Source organism: Cebus imitator, unplaced genomic scaffold (assembly GCF_001604975.1).
Source record: "Cebus imitator isolate Cc_AM_T3 unplaced genomic scaffold, Cebus_imitator-1.0 Scaffold206, whole genome shotgun sequence".
In the NCBI taxonomy this organism is placed as follows: domain Eukaryota; kingdom Metazoa; phylum Chordata; class Mammalia; order Primates; family Cebidae; genus Cebus; species Cebus imitator.
In genome coordinates this window covers 417998-437118 of record NW_016107521.1, presented here as the reverse complement: position 1 = coordinate 437118, position 19121 = coordinate 417998, and the positions used below count along the sequence as shown (strand labels likewise).

Sequence of the window (19121 nt, the reverse complement as noted above, 5' to 3'; positions counted from 1 at the left end):
TCCCTTCATCTGATTTTTTTTTTTTTTTTTTTTTTGAGACGGAGTGTCGCCCTGTCGCCCAGGCTGGAGTGCAATCTCAGCTCACTGCAACCTCCACCTCCCCGGTTCGAGCAATTCTCCCGCTTCAGCATCCTGGGTAGCTGGGATTACAGGTGCTCACCACCAAACCCAGCTAATTTTTGTATTTGTAGTAGAGAGGGGGTTTCACCATGTTGGTCAGGCTGATCTCGATTCCCTCAATTATTTATTCTGTTCTTTTAGTTATCTTTTTCACTTAAAATCCTTTGGGGGGGGGCCAGGCACAGTGGTTCACGCCTGTAATCCCAGCACTTTGGGAGGCCAAGATGGGCGGGTCACTAGTCTAGGAGATTGTGACCATCCTGGCTAACATGGTGAAACCATGTCTCTACTAAAAATACAAAAAATTAGCTGGGCATGGTGGCATGAGCCTATAGTCCCAGCTACTCAGGAGGGTAAGGCAGGAGAATTGCTAGAATCTGGGAGGCGGAGGTTGCAGTAAGCCAAGATGGCACCACTGTACTCCTGCCTGGGTGACAAAGCAAGACTCCGTCTCAAAAAAAAAAAAAAAAAAAAAATCATTTGGGGGAACAAAGATGTATTAATCAATTTCAATGTGGTTATATTTAATAAAAACATTTTTTTAAATAAACCTTTTCATCGCAATCTTTACAATTTCTTGAGGAATTTCCTTAGGCTATGGGAGAAGACTAAGATTTATTTGGAGTAAGATTCTCATGAAACCCTTCCCATGGCTGTCCCTTCACTTCATCCAGACATCAGTGCAAGCACCTCTGGGGTACTTCACCCACCTGCCCTTTCTTTTTCATTATCACATTTATGCATTTGTTCACTTGTTCAGTGTCTTCCCCCCTCACTGGAAAGTAAGCTACTTGAGGGCAGGGACTTTATTTATCTTGTCACCGCAGTATCATTGGGAACTAGACTAGATACTGATAATTTGCTAAATGCATGACTGAAGTTAATGTTTTTAAACTAAGAAAAAAACTTTAAAAACTTCTCAAAGTTAAAAGTCAAATTCTTTTTTTTTTTTTTTTTCCAGAAAGCGTCTCACTCTGTCATCCAGGCTGGAGTGCAGTGGCGTGATCTTGGCTCACTGCAACCTCCGCCTCCTGGGTTCAAGCGATTCTCCTGCCTCAGCCTCCTTAGTAGCTGGGTAAAAGTCAAATTTCTAAACAAATATATACAGAGTTAAAGATCTGTCAACAATTTAAAATGCCTTCACATTCAGTCTCTCATTTCTTTTTTTTTTTTTTTTTGAGACAAAGTCTTTCTCTGTCGCCCAGGATGGAGTGCAGCGGTACAATCTCAGCTCACTGCAACCTCTGCCTCCTGGGAATTTCACTGTGTTGGCCAGGCTGGTCTCAAACTCCTGACCTCAGGTGATCTGCCCACCTTGGCCTCCCAAAGTGTTGAGATTACAGGTGTGAGCCACCACGCCCAGCCTCATTTCATTTTTTGGACATCCCCGAGAAGGGTATTGCAGACTGCTGTTTCTTTTTGGAGCCAGGCAGTTGCAGGGTTGGATTCTGACTCTGCTATTCATTAGCCTTGGGTATTAACACCTCTTCGATCCTCCGTTTTCTCTAAAATTAGTCTCTAATATTAGCTAGTGAATCAATCTACCCTACAGATCTGTAAAGAGGTTGACAGCAAATACATACCAGGTGCCTGGTATACAGCAAGTACCCCATAGACAGCAGTAACCATTACTAAGATCACTTGTTTGATGTCAAAACACTAGTAGTGAGGAACAGTCTAAATATGGGGGCTTCTGTAATCTCTGAGCTCTTTCCATTGGCCATACCATCTCTGTCTCATATTAATTCCTTAAATCCCAAAAACCCATTTTGACTCCATTGAGAGAAAAAAAAATTGTGTAACTGTAACCCAGTGCCTTCTGTTGGGTAGAGGCAGAAGCCAATGCTCAGATTCTCAGTGTTTTATGGAACTTTTCCAAAGAGCCCTCTGCTTTCATGGCCCTTCACTTACCTGTTTGCACCAGATACGTGATACTAACTTCATCAACTGGGAAAAAGGCAGCAGTTGCTCCGTACTCTGGGCACATGTTGGCAATTGTAGCTCGGTCAGCAATGGACAACTGGGCTACTCCTGGACCGAAGAACTCGACAAATTTGCCCACTACCCCAACCTGGCGGAGGTGCTAAGCAGCAGAAACAAGAGAAAAGTTTGAGATTTGACGGCCCACATTCAAACTGCAGAACTACCGTCTTGCACTTCTTACAAACTAGTCTTGTCAGCAAACCCAAACAATAAATTAGCCCAACACATTTGTAATCACTTTAAAAACTTAAAAAGCAATGCCAACTAAATGCAACATGGTATCCTGGATTGGATTCTGGAGCAGAAAAGGGACATTACTGAAAAATCTGGCAAAGTCTGAGTTAAGAGTACCACACCAATGTTAATGTCTTAGTTTTGATCAACGTGCTATGGTTATATAAGATGTTAACATCACAGGAAGCTGGGACAAAGATAACAGGAATTCTCTGTACTCTTTATACCAACTCTCCTATAAATCTAAGATTATGTCAAATAGTTCTTATTTATAAAAAGAAAGACAAAGTATGCCCAAAATACAAATGACATTAAGAAAAGTATTTCAAAATGAGAAACATTCTTTCTCTAATGAGATGATTGGAAGTGTCTGTAAGTGCTAAATATTAAATTCTTTCAACCTAAATAACTACTTGCATTAGTTAAGAAAATAACTTTTCAAAGGAATAATGAAAAAATTCATTCTACAAGTATAAGTCAAATGTAACCAAAAGATCCTCATATCTTTTCCATACAAGGCACCAGCCAGGAGTGACTGACGTAGCTCTGCATAAAGCCAGTTTCTACCTACAACCACAAAGATGGGCTCTTTTGGTTATATGGGACTTTGCCAGATTTTGTGAGGAAGTCCTGTATTATTCCACAACTGAAGAACAGTCCACAGACATTTGTGATAAGCTGTGGTATTCAAATAAATCTAACTCCAAATTTCACAAAAATTAAATCAAAGAGAAATGTCTTTTGCACTTTATCAATAGTGTGTCCAGGCAAATGACCCCACACCTCCAAATTATAAAATCAGAAAAATATGTTTGTGATCATTAAAAACCATTGCTTTTGCAAGAGTCTTCCAAAATGAAATGGCCTTCTTTTTACAAAACAAGCAAATCACAGAAAAAAAAGATGATCTCCTATAACAGCTACAGAAAAAGCCTAACACTTTCCAGCTTGGTGACATATCTGTTACAATAATTTAACTTATAATACAAAGAAGAGAATTTAAAAAGTCAAAGTCTATTCATGGAACTACCTTGCTATTTACATAAAAAGAAGAACCATGTGGAAAAAATGTAGTAAAAGTATAAACACATACATGGGGATGATTCTTACAACCTCAGGATAGTGATTATTTCTAGAAACAGGGAGTGTGGCTTTAGCCACAGATATTACATATTATTTCTTTAAAAATATAGAGCTCTGAAGCAACTATGACAAAATGGTATCATCTGTTAAATCTAGGTGGTGGGCATATGAATGCCATTTTAATTTCTGTGTCATTGAACTATTTAACAATTTAAAATATTTAAGTAAAAGATCCATGCAGCAATACTAGAGGAAAATACACATAATTATCTAAACTTAACATAGAATACTCCTCTTATCTCCTCTCCTTTTAAAATCATCAACCTGGTTTCCTAGCATTGCTAGAGCAAATGGAAACATAAACTAGATTCCCTTCTGTATTCCCTCCACTGGAAAGCTGTCATTGTAACTTTCCAAGACCACAAAAGAGGCTGCCTATCGTTACCTTGGTAATGGTGAGCACAATGTCAGTGGATGTTACCAGAGGGTGGGGCTTCCCTGTCAGCCTGTAGCCAATCACCTGAGGAAGCACCATGCTGATTGGCTGACCCAGCATGACAGCTTCTGCTTCAATACCACCGACACCTGCAACGAACGGCATGACTAGAAGAATGCTTTCATTACTCCTTACTCTATCTCTCAGGTATACATTTAGTGTCATTAACAGGTAATAAACCCAGTTACAATGTTTAACTGGTACAGAGTTATGTTTTTATAAACAGCAGGTTTTCTCTATTTTCCTTTATTGAGTTTTTTAACAAGTGTTTCTCAAAGCATGGTCCCCCAAACACCTGCATCAAAATCCCCTTGGTGCCACATGCAAGGAAGAGTAGGCTTTGGGAGTCTCCTTTTAACAAACACCCAGGGTGATTTTTGTGTATGCTAAATATCCCTAACCCCTTGCTCCCATTAATTCTTCCAAGCATAATTATTGAGTGCCTGCTGGGTGCAAAGTGATTTTCTGGGCACTGGAAAAACAGCAGTGATGAAACTGCCAAAAATACCTCTCTGAAACTTGTGGTCATGTAAATTCATGTTACTGAGATGTAATGGAATCACAGTGAATTAAGGCACATGACCCAAAACAGCATATATGGAATAGAAACCTGGAAGAACACTCACCCCAACCAAGAACGCCCAAGCCATCAATCATGGTAGTATGTGAATCTGTGCCCACGACGCTGTCTGGGTAATAATATCCATCCTGATCAAATACCACTCTTGCCAAATATTCCAAATTCACCTGGTGGATGATTCCTGAGCCAGGGGGAATGATCCGCATGTTGTGAAAAGCCTGGGAACCCCACTGGGATTGACAAATGGAAAGAGCACTATGAACACATGAGGTACTTCTACTCGGCCCATCTTCCTGGCACCTCTCCCTTGTACCCCACATACACAGAAAACCAAACAGTGGAACCAGACCCTGCCCATACCTTTAAAAATTCAAATCGCTCTCTATTTCTTTCAAATTCCAGGTCTTGATTCTTCTGTAAACTGTCTGCCCTGTCAGAGAGAAAAATTAAATGTATACATGTTGAGGCTTAACATGTTAGTGGTCAAATTTATGGGTGATGAAGAAACAAAATGGAATTGCATCTCTGTGCTTGCTGAGTGATAATATGAATTTCATTCATGACTATTTACAATAAGGAAAAGGAGAGGTAACTAGTCAAAGTAAAAAGAGTAATTATTGTTTGGTTCAAGTGATTCCTACAATGCCTTTAAATATGGAAGGCAGAAAACATGAAGTGAATTCAAGTTAAAACTGATTTAATGGTAAAGTCTGACTCTTAGGAACAGACTCAAGACATTTATATGACAACAGCAGCTTGGACATTTAAAGAACTCTTTCTTCTATACTCCTCATCCATAACCTCACTGTAACACCTCTCTGACCTGGGCTGTGTCTGGGCTGGCATTTTCATCTCTATATGTTGGGAGACGGAAAACTATCAACACCGAGAGGATCAGTACCTTACAGAATTACAATTTCCTGTGTGTAGGACCAAAGTTTATGAGGAAGATGGTATCACCTGATAACATCTGTGAACCACAGGTTATATGCTAAGATTTACTCAAGGCCATTCGGTCCATCAGGACAACAGATAGCACCAAGAAGATTTTCTAGGATTTTCAAGATCAAACTGCATTACTTTGAGTCAAGGTAGAATAAGTTATAGTCACAAGATTGCAGATTCAGCACACAGAATGTGCTCATAAAGAGTATTATCAGGATTGAGTGAACACAGGAAAGGCTAGTAAAATTAATAGCTAAGACCAAAGTCAGACTACATTAATTAATGAAGTACTGGATAACTACTTTCCAGTACCCAGTAGTTAACACTTATTGACACTACTAGGAACCAGCCACTATTCTAAATGCTTTTTTTTCTCATTTAGTCTCCATAATATAACCATAATTTTCTCATATAGTCTCCATAACTCCCTTTGAGTTAGGTGCAACTAATAGCCACATTTTTCAATTGAGGAAACTGAGACACGGAGAGGTTAAGAAACTAGCTCAGGACCACAGAAACTAGTAAATGGTGGAACTGGAATTGAAACCCAGGCAGTCTGACTCCAGAGCTGACACAATCCTTTAATTCCTATACCACATGGCCTTCCTGTCATAGTTACAGAGACTGTGGCAGTAATGGCGGCAGTGGAGTAATACCACCACAGGAACAGCAAGAGCTAATGGGCAACATTACGTTATGGGCGCTCAGAGCTTTACACATGTGAACTCATGCATCATCATAACCCCTCACGTAAATACCACTGTCATCCTCAATGTCCAGAAGCAGCAGCTGAGGCACAGAGAGGTTACACAATAACACAGTGCTGTTATCTGAGCCTAGGTCTGACTGGCCCTGGGGGTCTCTACCTTAACCACGATACTCTACTTGACACCCACTCTGATCCTCCCCTCTCCAGAGCCTGTCATGGGCTACATGCTGAAAATGCAATGGTGCAAAAGCTGCGTGCTCACTGCCTACTGGAGCTGTGAGTCTGGTAAGAGGGCAACTGCAAAAGAATGTAATCATCACTGCTGATATGGGAAGTACAGGGTGCCATGAGAGGAGCACTCAGAACGGGCCATAAACCCAGCTGGGGATGGGGAGTTGGGGAGATTGGAATGCTTTCCAGAACGAAATGATATCAATGTAGTCTGAAGGATGACACCGAGTCAGCCTGAGCAAGATGGGCAGGCACTCCTTGAAAAGGACCAGAAGCATGTATTATTTACCACATAGAAAACACATTAAGGTTACCATGCTGATTTTTTTTCTCTTGATATGAATATTCTCCAAGACAAGTGTCAGTTGCTTTAATATGATCAATTCCTGAGACTGCCTTAAAGCAGGGGTCTACAAATTAGCCCATGGGCCAAATGTGGCCCAATGCCCATCTATGCTTAACTATCAAATAAAGGATTATTTTTATATTTTTATAGGCTGGGGCATGGGGGCAGGCAGAGAATATGTGACAGAGATAGCATATGGCCAGCAAAGCCTAAAGTATTTGCTATTAGCCCTTTTTAGAAAAAGTCTGCTGATCCCTGCCTGAGTGAATGAGTGTCTGTAAATGTGTGTACATGTTCAAGAAAAGCAAAAGAGAGAGGAAGGAGAAACCCCAGGATAGCAGAGCAAGGCAGGATACCAGTACAGACACTGGCATCAGCAGATTCTGTGGACCCTCTGGATGAGACGCAGCTACTCCTCAAGGTACTCATCTCGACCTTCTCAATAGTATGCTGAGGTCTCCATCCCTCTAGTTCCCACCTGTCTCTACATCAGATCTGTTTCTAGTGTGTTTTGGGCATGTGCATCGAGAATACTTCAGGCAAACTCAATGTGTCAAACCCTGATGCTGGGCTTTCTTTCCTAAATCTGTTCCTCTTCCCTGCCTGTCCATATCTAATGACCTCTTCTCCCACCACTTAGTACCTACAACTATCAAGGTATTTATTCCAGAAATAGCCTCCCAACTAGCTGCCCTGTGAGGCCATTCAATCTACCTTTGGTACTGTCACCTGAATCATTTTCTAAAATACAAATCATCATGCACCAGCTTGAATCTACCAATGGCTTCCCATTTTCTAATAAAGTACAAAGTCCTTGTCTTAAAAACCCTTCTCTTCAGCCATCCTTTATAAGCCCTCTCCTATCCTCCAGTCTAAGCTCTCAGCCTCAGCCACACTGTAGCCAGCATGCTCTCCCCACCCCCACTTTCCTCATGCCTTTGCACGCTCTATTTGCTCTGAGTAGAATGTCTTTTCCAGCTCTTCTCTCCTTGGTAAACAGACTTCAGGATCCAGATCAGGTGACACTCCTTGAAGAACCCACAGCCTCCCCAGGTCAGGATGATTTGCCCCTTCTTTGTGGTGACTATATTTACCAACTGCATGAAGGCAGTGTGTTCACTAATTTCTCTCTCCTTCTAAACTACAACCTGTTTCTGGAATAAATACTGGCACATAACAGCTCTGCTAAATGGATTTAATTTTTTTTAAAAAAGGAAAACATCTCTGACCATGATTTCTATCACTACAGTTGAGATTATAACCACATGTGACCCCTGACCCTCCTCCCCATATCTTTTGCTATACTGTGAGCACGTACGGACTCCTAGTCATCGTACCTTATCTTCTACCCTCCAGCACTAGGAGGATAGCAGAGCTTCTTACAACAGAAGCATGACTAATGATTGGTGTGGGAACATTTACCCCAGAAAATGTTGGGGTTATCAGTTTAATGGAAGCAACATGTTCACAGGACGTGCAGACGCCAGAAATGCTTAGACTGTTTCATGATACAGTAATTCCAGGTAAAATCCTACTTACTCAGGAAAACAAAACATCTATTATGTGGAGCTTGGCTCAATTAGCCTGTCTAGCTACTAGAATGAATAAATAGAACCAGTATTCAGATTTTTCTACCACTCAGAACTTTCCTAAATGAGTGTAATCTAGTGAGCTTTTAATAAGGTCTCTAAATGTGAATGGCCTCACAGACTAAAGAGGAAATTTCTTAGTTATTTAATTTGAATTCAGATTTGGGTGTAGTTCAGTTTCTGAGAATTACATTTAACAGAGCTCCAGAAATTCACAGACAGTATTTACAATGGAGATAGTTTTCACATTAATGAAATCTGGTCAGAAACTGTTATGAAATTCTTGTTGGAGAAAAAAAAAATGGTGAGGTAAGTTTGTAAAATATCACAATGTGTTAGTTAGAACTTCAACTCCTAAAGATGGTGTGAAGCTAATCAGTATTGTTGAAACTCTAGGCAAAGAGATTACAAACATTTAACTGAGATTTTTACTACTCTACCACCCCTTACCCAGTTTTTTTTTTAGCTCATTTCTAGAAACAGAGCTGGAAATAAGCCCAAAGCACACAGTTTCACAGAGCTGAGATATCACATTTAATTCCTCACAAACATGAGGAGATCATGAGGCTAAATTGCAAAACCACAACTCAAGAAATAAAAAAAAAAAAAAATACCACCAATAAAAACGCTTCTAAAAGAAATGTTCTTGCCAGGCGCGGTGGCTCACGCCTGTAATCCCAGCACTTTGGGAGGCCGAGGCGGGTGGATCACGAGGTCAAGAGATCGAGACCATCCTGGTCAACATGGTGAAACCGCGTCTCTACTAAAACTACAAAAGATTAGCTGGGCATGGTGGCGTGTGCCTGTAATCTCAGCTACTCAGGAGGCTGAGGCAGGAGAATTGCCTGAACCCAGGAGGCGGAGGTTGCGGTGAGCCAAGATCGCGCCATTGCACTCCAGCCTGGGTAACAAGAGCGAAACTCCGTCTCAAAAAAAAAAAAAAAAAAAAAAAAAAAAGAAATGTTCTCTTTGATTTTATATATATATAAAATATATATATAGGTTTGCTAGATTTGGCTATCAATCTAGGTCAAAGTTCACCCCTCGATTTTGCTGTTTTCATAATATTTTCAGTACATGGTATAAATGAAAAGGTCTGTAAAAAATTGAAAACACACTTGATTAGAGTCAAGGTCTAAAAAAAAAAAAAAAAAAAAAAAAAAAAAAAAAAAAAAAAAAAAAAAAAAAAAAAAAAAAAAAAAAAAAAAAAAAAATTACAGTGAACTTGGTGATGACCCAAGTTCAAGATGCATTAACAGCCATGAGCTCTTTGAATTGTGACTCAATAGAGTTTATACATGAAAACTATTACAATTCTGTCTCTACCTGTACTTTCACCTTCTAGGCAAGTGAAATCAACGTTAACCCGTCAACATTAATGAAAGTCTCCAAGAAAGATGAAGTTGGGCATGAATTTAAGGCTACTTTCATAACTTCTGAAGTGGGACTTTATCCTATCTCAAATAGATAACATCTCACACATATTTTAAACTCCACCCTTTGAAGCCAAAACGTTAAACTGAGTTCGTGTGATTTAGGAAAAACAGAAGGTGGGGGAAAGACATTGCCTTTGGACAGGTTGAGAGTCCAAAGGAAAGGAAAGAGTTGGCAAGTATATGGTCTGTTCTAAGAACCATCGATTCAGGGCACAAAGTAGATTTCTCTTTATCCTGAATTTATCTGGTTTAGATGTTAGCAATATTAACTGGAGAAAGACCATTTTCTAAATTTCTTTTGAGGCTGCAAGGAACATACTTACATCCCCAAGGAAGCAAATAAAGGTGTTTTTGTTTCTTTTTGAGTGGTTTCATATTCTTAAGTGACTTAATTATAAAAATAATAGCTTCTTATTATGAAAATGAAAACAGTTACAATGCCAGAGAAAACTGCTTAGCAGTTTGGCACCCGTTCCAATCTTTTAATCCCTGCATAATTTTCCATGTAGCTGATGCTACTCTACACGTGCAGTGTAGCATCTGGCTCGTTGAGCTACAATGTGATCATGTTCTAAGTGTTATTAAAGACTTCATAAATTAAACTCTAAAGGTTACCTAATGATTCACTTCAGGAGTATACCATAACTTAATAAACCAAATTTTGTGGACATTTAGAATGCTTCTAGGCTTCATTTATAAATAATACTTTTATAAACATTATTGGCCATTAAGCTTTTTCTGAAGTCGGCTATCCAGATTAGCTATATGTAGTGGTGCATGCCTGTGATCACAGTTACTCAGGAGGCGGAGGTGAGAGGACTGCTTGGGCCTAGGAGGTTAAGGCTGCAGTGAACTGTGATCACGCCACTCTGGTCTAGGCAACAGAGAGCCTGTCTCAAAAATAATAATAATAAATGATATAAAGGGTATGCCTGGAAGTAAAAATTCCAGGACAAAGAATATAGAAATTTCTAAGGTCTTAACATATATTGCTTCAATCCCCATTTCTAATTATTAGTGCTATCAGCAGTATATGAAAGTTTCTCCCTTATAACACCTTCATAGTTTATTTTCTAATCTCAATTATATTAATAACAAAATGACATCTCAAATATTTACTTTTTTTATTACTTGTGAGATTGGAAAGCCTTTATATACTGTTTACTACCATTTGCATTTCCTTTTATTATGAAATATCTACTTTCCTTTGCCCATTTATCTTCAGGAACCTATTATTTTCTAAATGGATTATAGATACTCTATATATTAAGTATATGAACACATTGCCATATTTGTTGCAAGTATTTTTCAAGTTATCTTCTCTTAACTTTGAAGTAACTAAATTTATAGTTTTTCCTTGTCTCACTTGTTGCTTCTAAATTTAGTCTCATTAAGACATTTGACACATATATATTTCCTTGTAAAACTTTTAAACATTTATGCTTTAATTCCTAAGAACTGCTCCCTCCACTAATCAATTTTCCCAGCACTGTATGTGGAAAAGTTATTTCTTTTCCCACTGACAGTTTTTTTTTTTTTGACAACTTTACGTCGTCATACTTCTAGGTTAAGATAATGGCCTCTTAAAAATAATTGATTGTCCACACTGTATCCAAACTCTTGCTGTGTAATCTTGCAGTTACTTCCACCAAAGATGGGTGGACTGTATTTCCCCATCCCAGCTTTGGCCTCACCATGTGATTTGCTTTGATCAATGGCACCATGAACAGAAGTGATGCTGTGCTGGTCCTAAGCTAGGCCTTAGAGATACTGTGTGTTTCCACTTGCCCACTTGAGCCTCTGTGGTCACAAGACAGCTGCTTTCTCCTTCAGCCCGGACCCCAAAAGAAACACACATGGAACAGGGTTGCCCCAGCTACCCTGCAAATGTATGGTTCAATGGAAGCTGCCAACCCAGCTACTGCAGTGCAAACCAGAGCTGCCCAACTGTGGTCACCTAGGTCATCTGACCTCCCAAACAACTTATAGACATGTAAGAAATAAATTCTTATTGTTGACTGCTGCTGAGATTCTGGAGTTATGTGTTACACTGCAATAGCTGATTTTTTTTACACCTATCTCTACATTGAAATCTTCATGGTTTTGGCTGGTACCAATTCTGCCTTTTGGAGAAAAGGACAAATGGTAGTTTCTTCTGACTTCATTCCCAGCTGTTGATTGCTATTTTATCCAAAGGGCAAAAATGACTAGATCCTTTTTTTTTCCAAGTTTAACTTCATCAGGTACTCTTACAGGCCCTATCAAATCACTAAGTGCTTCTCTTAGATTCTACTATTTTCTATACCTTTTTGTATATCTTACAAAAGACTGGGGCTATATAACAATGTTTAATATCCTGATGCCATTTTAACCCAAAGACTCACTCCCAACACCTCCAACTTAAAGCAAAGGCTTTTAGAGAGTGAGATTTAGAGATAAAAGCTCACTCAAATAAACTGAGTCAGGAAAATCGACCATTACTACTCAACTCCTAATCTCACAAAACTTAAGTCATCTCTTCAATGAGCTAGGATTACAAATGCTACATGTACTTTGCTTAAGAAGTATTTAAAGTTTGTTAAGAGGTCAGACCAAAGTTGCTAGTTCACAACTATATAGCCACATGTTCAGTTCTCTTCTTTGTAAAATGTTTTCTTTCCTAAGATTTTCTTTCCTTTTTTTTTTTAAAAACACAGGGTCTTGCTCTGTCACCCAACTGGTGTGCATGGCTTAACCTCCTAGGCTCAGGTGATCCTCCTGCCTCAGCCTTCTAAGTGGCTGGGACCGCAGGCACACAACACCATACGTGACTAATTTTTAAAAAGTTATTTGTAAAGACAAGGTCTCCCTATGTTGGCCAGGCTGGTATCAAACTCCTAGACTCAAGCAGTCTTCCTGCCTCAGCCTTCCACAGTGCTGGGATTACAGGCACGAGCCACTGCACATGGCCAATGAAGACATTTTAATATGCATACCTTTGGATGCCAAGGATGTGGGGATGAATTTAAAAAACAAAAACACACAAAAAATACCTATCCTCAGAGTTGTTTAGTTTTTCCTCACCTAAAGATGTTATAGACAATTAGGTGTCTTTATTTAGCTCACCAAGACTCTCACTTAACTGAAGAACAATTTCAAGGTCACCCAGTTTAGTATATTAAGTGCCTATTCATCTGCTCAGCTCTTGCATTCAGGAGCTGAGAGTCTACTTACCAAGGCAACTCAAGTAACAACTTCCCTTCAAAATCTACAGGCCCACTCAGGACACTAAATCTTCTGGCAAACTGAAGAACAGGGAGCTCAGTAGGCTGGAAAGTGAAGGATTCCTAATAGAAGATTTAAGCTGGCCTTAAAGTACAAGTAGGACTTGGAAGGAAGAGAGGAGAGGATATCCCAAACAAAAGAAGAAACAAAGAGAAAGAAAGGGATAGGCATTGTGGAAATCCACGTGGAGAGGTAGAGATCGATAGATATGCAACAGTTATTTGGGATCAAAAAAGAAATAAGGTTCCAGTGGATGAAAAAACTCAAACATACACCTGCACTGATACATACTTGTGTTCACAAGCTCTCAGGGCAGAATTTCATGTGTGTGTGTTTTCACCCAGACTTCAAGCCAGATTCAAATGCAGACTGCTCCCAAGAAGTCAAAACAACTTTTTAAAAAAATCTACCTATTCTTCCCCCTACAACATCTTTACTGCAAAATCTATATGAAGTTTGAGTTTTTCAGAAGATATCTTTTAAAGATTTTCTTTTACTTAACTACATATACACATTTTAAAAAGATTTGTATTCAAAGATTTTGCACAAAGCAGAACACTCAGGTATCATTTTACTCTCTCACCTTCTGTTGAAATCAACCTGGATGGAATGATCTATTACGAGATCAACAGGACAGACAGGGTTTATTTTCTCTGGATCTCCTCCTAACTTTTTCACAGCATCACGCATTGCAGCGAAGTCAACCACAGCGGGCACACCCCTAAGAGAAGAAAGAGAATAATGCAGAAAATAAGCCTTAAATGTGTGTAACTGGATTTTTCAGCTTTTGCCTCCATTGGTAATACTGACAAGGCCCTACCTCATCAGAGGACCTAACAGTGGGTGAGATGTAGAAAAGTGAAAGTTTCTAAGTGTATTTCTTTGGGCAGAAATCACATAGGTAGTAAGTACCATGACTGGGTGGTATCTCTATGTACAATGTTATCACTGTATTAAATTTGGTAACAGCTACGGTCTAAACAGAGCAACGATGGGAACCCTGGCACTTAACATCTGGAACTCCTAACTGCTGTGAGTGCTTCCCATTCACATGGTGGCTTGACAGAGACCTGCAGAAGACATTCAGATCACACCTTCAACTTTGACCAGATGTAAAGGATGGATATAATTCAGAAAAGGTGGCTGTGAATCAAATTCCTGTTAAATGAATCTTTCCCTCTTTTTAGCTTAAAAGTATAACATTTTGGTGATCTCCTCTAGAAAAATGAAACTGGGTCTCTAGAAGGAACAAAATAACATCACTTAAAAATGGCAATGTAGTATCTCAACAAAGATGCTGCAATGGGGAGCAAGGATTTCTAAAAATAGCAGGATGAGAACCGAGGCTTAACAGTAATGGTCAAGACTTGTGATGTGAGCTACAACACATCCCCTTGGCAGACAGCACATCAATGTTTCAAGTACAAGTGTCTGATACCCAGTTTCCTGGGCAATAAAATGTGGGAGAGAAAAGATACCAAGATCACTCGATTCCACACTATTTCTTTGACCTTTCCTAGGAAACTCACGATTAGGATCTTTAGGAGTAAGGATAATGACCCTTCCCATTAGAAAACGTGGGTGTCTCAGTTTGCCTGAGACAATCCTGGTTTCCTCTTGCTGCTGGGGGCAATAGCCCCCTTAGCTTTCAAAAGTGTCTGGATATGGGCATATGGGTAATAAATTATATAGTAATTATAGAGTATTTTAGTTTGTTTGTTTAAAAGAAAACTCTTGAAAGGCTAACAAGGGAGGCAGAGAAGAGAAGAGCAAAGTGACATTAGGCTCACGTAAAGTCCTGCAGGATGACACGAGCAGGCTTAAATGGCACTTCTATGTTCTTATGCTGCATGACATTCCAATGAAGAATATTTTCAATATCATGTTTCTTCACCAAAAACTCATCACAGTTCCGAATGGCTGCTTCCAAGAGAACTCTGATGGAAAATGGTAAGCGCCCTAGGAATTAAGGAGAACGCATGACAAAATAAAACAAAACCCATGAGACATCTTAAGTGCACTCTTTAAGGACAATCTCTAAAAGGTGATAGCAGGCATCAGACTATTCTCCCACAAGGAAAGAGGGTAAAGTGACCAACAGTTTAAAATACACGGATATTTAATTGGTTTAACAGATATTCAGGGTTGGGTGCTGTGGCTCACGCCTGTAATTCCAACACTTTGAGAGGCTGTGGTGGGCAGACCATGAGGTCAAGAATCAATTGAGACCATCCTGGCTCAAGTGATCCTCCCACCTCAGCCTCCTAAGTACCTGGGACTATAGGTGAGCACCACCACGCCCAGCTAATTTTTTTATATTTCTTGTAGAGACAGGGTTTTGCTATGTTGCCCAGGCTAGTCTTGAACTCCTGGACTCAAGGGATCACCTGCTTTGGCCTCCCAGAGTTCAGGGATTACAGGCATAAGCCACCATACCCAGCCTATGTTAAGTGTTAATAACATATATTTATAAACGTATATACAAACACATGGAGTAATAGTTCTTATGAAAACTAATGCTCAAGAAATGAGAAAATAACTCCTCTACAATTATTGTAATTAAGACCAAAGTATATGTACATGCATCTTTCAAAAGAAACAAAACCCTAAACACTATGCAGCATGGCCAGTGGTAACTGGAGGTCCTAAAATAAAACACTATTAATTCACAAGAAAAATTATTTATAAAATTTTCATTTTGATATATAAAAATTACTAAGCAATACTATCTGAAGATGTTATCTGGAAAAGATAGTGCAAAGGTTGAAAAAGGATGGAATTTGGAATAAAAAAGACTTGTGTTCTTGTCCTTCTTGTCTACCACCCACACACTTGTGATGTGAGCATGTGTCATTGACTCTTGGGCCTTAGCCAATTCAGGACCTCTTATACTTTATAAACATGACCCCATAGGGTTGTTATTCAGATTAAATATGATATAAATGTATACTCTATAAAGTGTTATATAAATGTTAAATGTATGTAATCATTACCTACTTAAAAATGACTACTATAGGAAAGGCATGTGTGTGCTTGTGCACTTAACCCAAGAACATTCACCCATTCTCTGCTACCGCCTCTTCAAACTCTCCTAAAGGATAATTAATTACATAGCTTAATCACTGTGCAAATGAGATTCCAATTGCTATCAGAGCCATGTACCTACCATATTTTGAACCCTCCAATTTATTCAAATTGAAGAATTTCTTTCCTGGTTCTACAGGATCCAATGGCTCAGCAAGGTATGCAAATGGGTTGCTCATGATTACTGATGGCCACGTGTCCCTGAAAAGAGAATATTTAAATTCTTCTTTTGAAGCTGGACCTCATTCTGACAAGCATTTACCCTTTTCAACGATTTCAGTACATATTCACTTAAAGAAATCACTTATCTTTTTGAAGTAGGAGGATGGTCAGGAGGTAAATTAATACAAGAATGATATTCTTAGCAAGTAAATGGGCTTGTGTAAAGTTACAGTGAAAACCAGCCTTCACCTCTTGAGAGCATAAAACCCTAAACTTCTTTTGTCTTATTTCTACAACTTTCCAACATTCTTTCACTGGCAGGAAAAAGTAAAATGAAGGATACACCTCATGGTAAATCTTGAATATATGAACAGACCTCTAAGCTGGTCTCATGTCCTGCTTGGCAAGAGGTCCCATAGCAGGTGACATTATGCAATTGTATAAAACTTGAACTTTGGAAATGGGGAGTTAAGAACCGTTGTTTTCCGGTACTGTCCTATGAACTTCCTGTTGTAACAATCTCTGCAGCATTTTGAATATACTTGAATGCCATAGTTAGAAGTCTTCCCGATTCATTTTTGCAGATGGTGGCAACAGTGTATTGACATCAGGGAATGTTTAAAGCAGGGGCGCCCAAGACCCAGGCGGCAGACCCCTATCAGTCCGTAGCCTGGTAGGAGCCAGGCCACACAGCAGGAGGTGAGCGTGGGTAGGTGAGCCAGCATTAAGGCCTAAGCTCACCTCCCATCAGATCAGCAGTGGCATTAGATTCTCACAGGAGCACAAACCCAATTGTGAACTGCGCTTGTGAATCTAACTAATGCCCGACAATCTGAGATGAGGAGGAACAGAAGTTTTATCCTGAAACCATCCCCTATTCCCAATCCATAGAAAAATTGTCTTCTATGAAACCGATCCCTGGTGCCGCAAAGTTGGGGACTGCCGGTTTAAAGTACACCCTGATGGCATAAAGGCCCTAAATCCCCAGATGTGTTTAGAGGGAGACCCTTTGCCCCAGCTCTGGACAGTGCCTCTTATGTATCTTTTTATAAGCAAGGGAAGATGCCATTCTTTTCACCACATGGAAAAATGGTAATTTCAAACCATTTAACTATACATCTTAGAGCAAGACACACTGGGGAGGGAGTCAGAAGGCTTGCTTTCTGGTACTACCTCTAGGGCAAAAAATTCCTTTATCAATCGATTCCTTAATATTCTTAATTTTAGGATATATTAGAATAACTAACATTTCTCTGTTTAATCCCAGGGTTTTCATAAATAAATATTATTTAAATATTCAACATATTTATGAAATGACTAATATAGGATAATATATTACTGTAAAATGAAAAAAAACACCAAGTATAAAGGAAAGGACTGTTTGTGGGGATAAAATGTTAGAAGTGTGCTTTGTCTCTATAGACAGGCCCCTATCCTCACAGGACACAAAAGGGACTGGACTTTTTTAAGAGGCCAGGGCCCTAGAAATCAGGACTGAGAGGAAGACTTAGTTTTTACTATATTTCTTTTAGTATTGTTTGCATATTTAACTATTTACACACTTAACTTTAAAAAAAATAGTTAAAAATTTAAAAGAAATAGACATTTGCACATCTCCTCTCTCCAGAGTCTGGTAGGTACTAGGTAGTTTGGGGGAGAAGCAGTTGATTGAGAAGCAGCCTGTGTCTTCCTGGACTGCTAGTGCAGGTGACAGGACATGTCACAGGTACTGCTAACGGGCACAAGACACGGAAGAGGAGACAGCTGCATTGTTTGCCCAGTGCCTCTTTCCTGGGAACTGCTTCTCTTGCCTAGTCTCACATGCTGTATGCAGCAGCTGCCATTTGGTGGGAGAGACAAAACGTGTCTGACCCAATCTGGCCCAATCAACTTCCTTCTCTGGGAATTCTGGAACTGAAACTAAAGAATGGGCAGCCAAGGCTGCGGGAACATACCATAACTGTGTTTATAAAAGTATGTAACCCTAGGCCATCTTCGTTAAATTATCCAGGGATCTTTCTTGTTAAAAATACAGATTTCTGAGTATCCCCTTCCCATCCATTGAATTTCTTCAAGCTTCCAGGTGATGCCAACACACGTTTAGTTTGAGAATCATTGCTGAGCACTGTGGAATACCACCAGGTGAGGCACTTCACACTTAATTCAGGAAGCAGAGAGGCAACACAGAAGATATGGAAAAAGGGAGGACATGTTCTAAAACGGGAGTCACAATCAAAATGCCTCCAGGGCTCAGGAAGAGAGCTGTGCAAGTCAGGCAGCACAGGGTCTAAGGGGCCCGGGTGATCTGTGCAGATGCCACGTGGCTCCAGTAGAGAGGGCATGAAGGAATGCCTGCCCAGTATTGAGAGATCATCTAATTTTCCAAGTGAGACTGGTAATCTAGATTTTTATATGAAGTCTTGGTTTATAAAAGTTGGCAATTAATTTTTTCTGAACTGTGTGGGTCTGTGGCATGATGGCAAAACCAAACACACCTGTGGGTCCTATTCAACCAGAGGTGTCAAGTAACCAGGTGGGCAAGTGCATGGCAGAAACTGAAATGGAAAAAGGGGGTGGATGGATTAAAAGCTGAAGAGGCAAAATTTAGAGAAAATGGCTGCTGGGTGGATGGGGGAAAATCTATGGGGAAAAGAAATAAGGCTTAACTCCAGGTATGGAGGATTGAAGGTTGTTAGGACTGCCTTGGGAGGGAAGATGATGGCTTTAGTTTTTGAGGTGAGAGTGCATACAAGGTAAAGTGCCACACAAATGCAAGAGATTTAATTCCCACTCAACAAGCAGCCAATCAGGAGGGGTGGAAACCCTATAAATACTATTTCATAAGAAACCTGCAAGCTT

General features: G+C 39.7%; 1 protein-coding gene across 2 annotated transcripts in view; it reads right to left on the bottom strand.

Moving 5' to 3' along the window:
• Positions 1-19121, bottom strand: part of ACO1 (aconitase 1) — a 68426-nt gene that overhangs the window by 30409 nt on the left and 18896 nt on the right. For both annotated transcript variants that reach the window (XM_017548312.2, XM_037745620.1), the window contains exons 2-8: positions 16183-16301; positions 14807-14975; positions 13600-13737; positions 4857-4926; positions 4543-4726; positions 3866-4005; positions 2032-2203 (exon numbers count right to left, since the gene is read on the bottom strand). In XM_017548312.2, the coding sequence (XP_017403801.1) occupies positions 2032-2203; positions 3866-4005; positions 4543-4726; positions 4857-4926; positions 13600-13737; positions 14807-14975; positions 16183-16279 (970 nt within the window). In that variant the 5' untranslated portion in view covers positions 16280-16301. The remainder of the gene's footprint in view (positions 1-2031; positions 2204-3865; positions 4006-4542; positions 4727-4856; positions 4927-13599; positions 13738-14806; positions 14976-16182; positions 16302-19121) is intronic.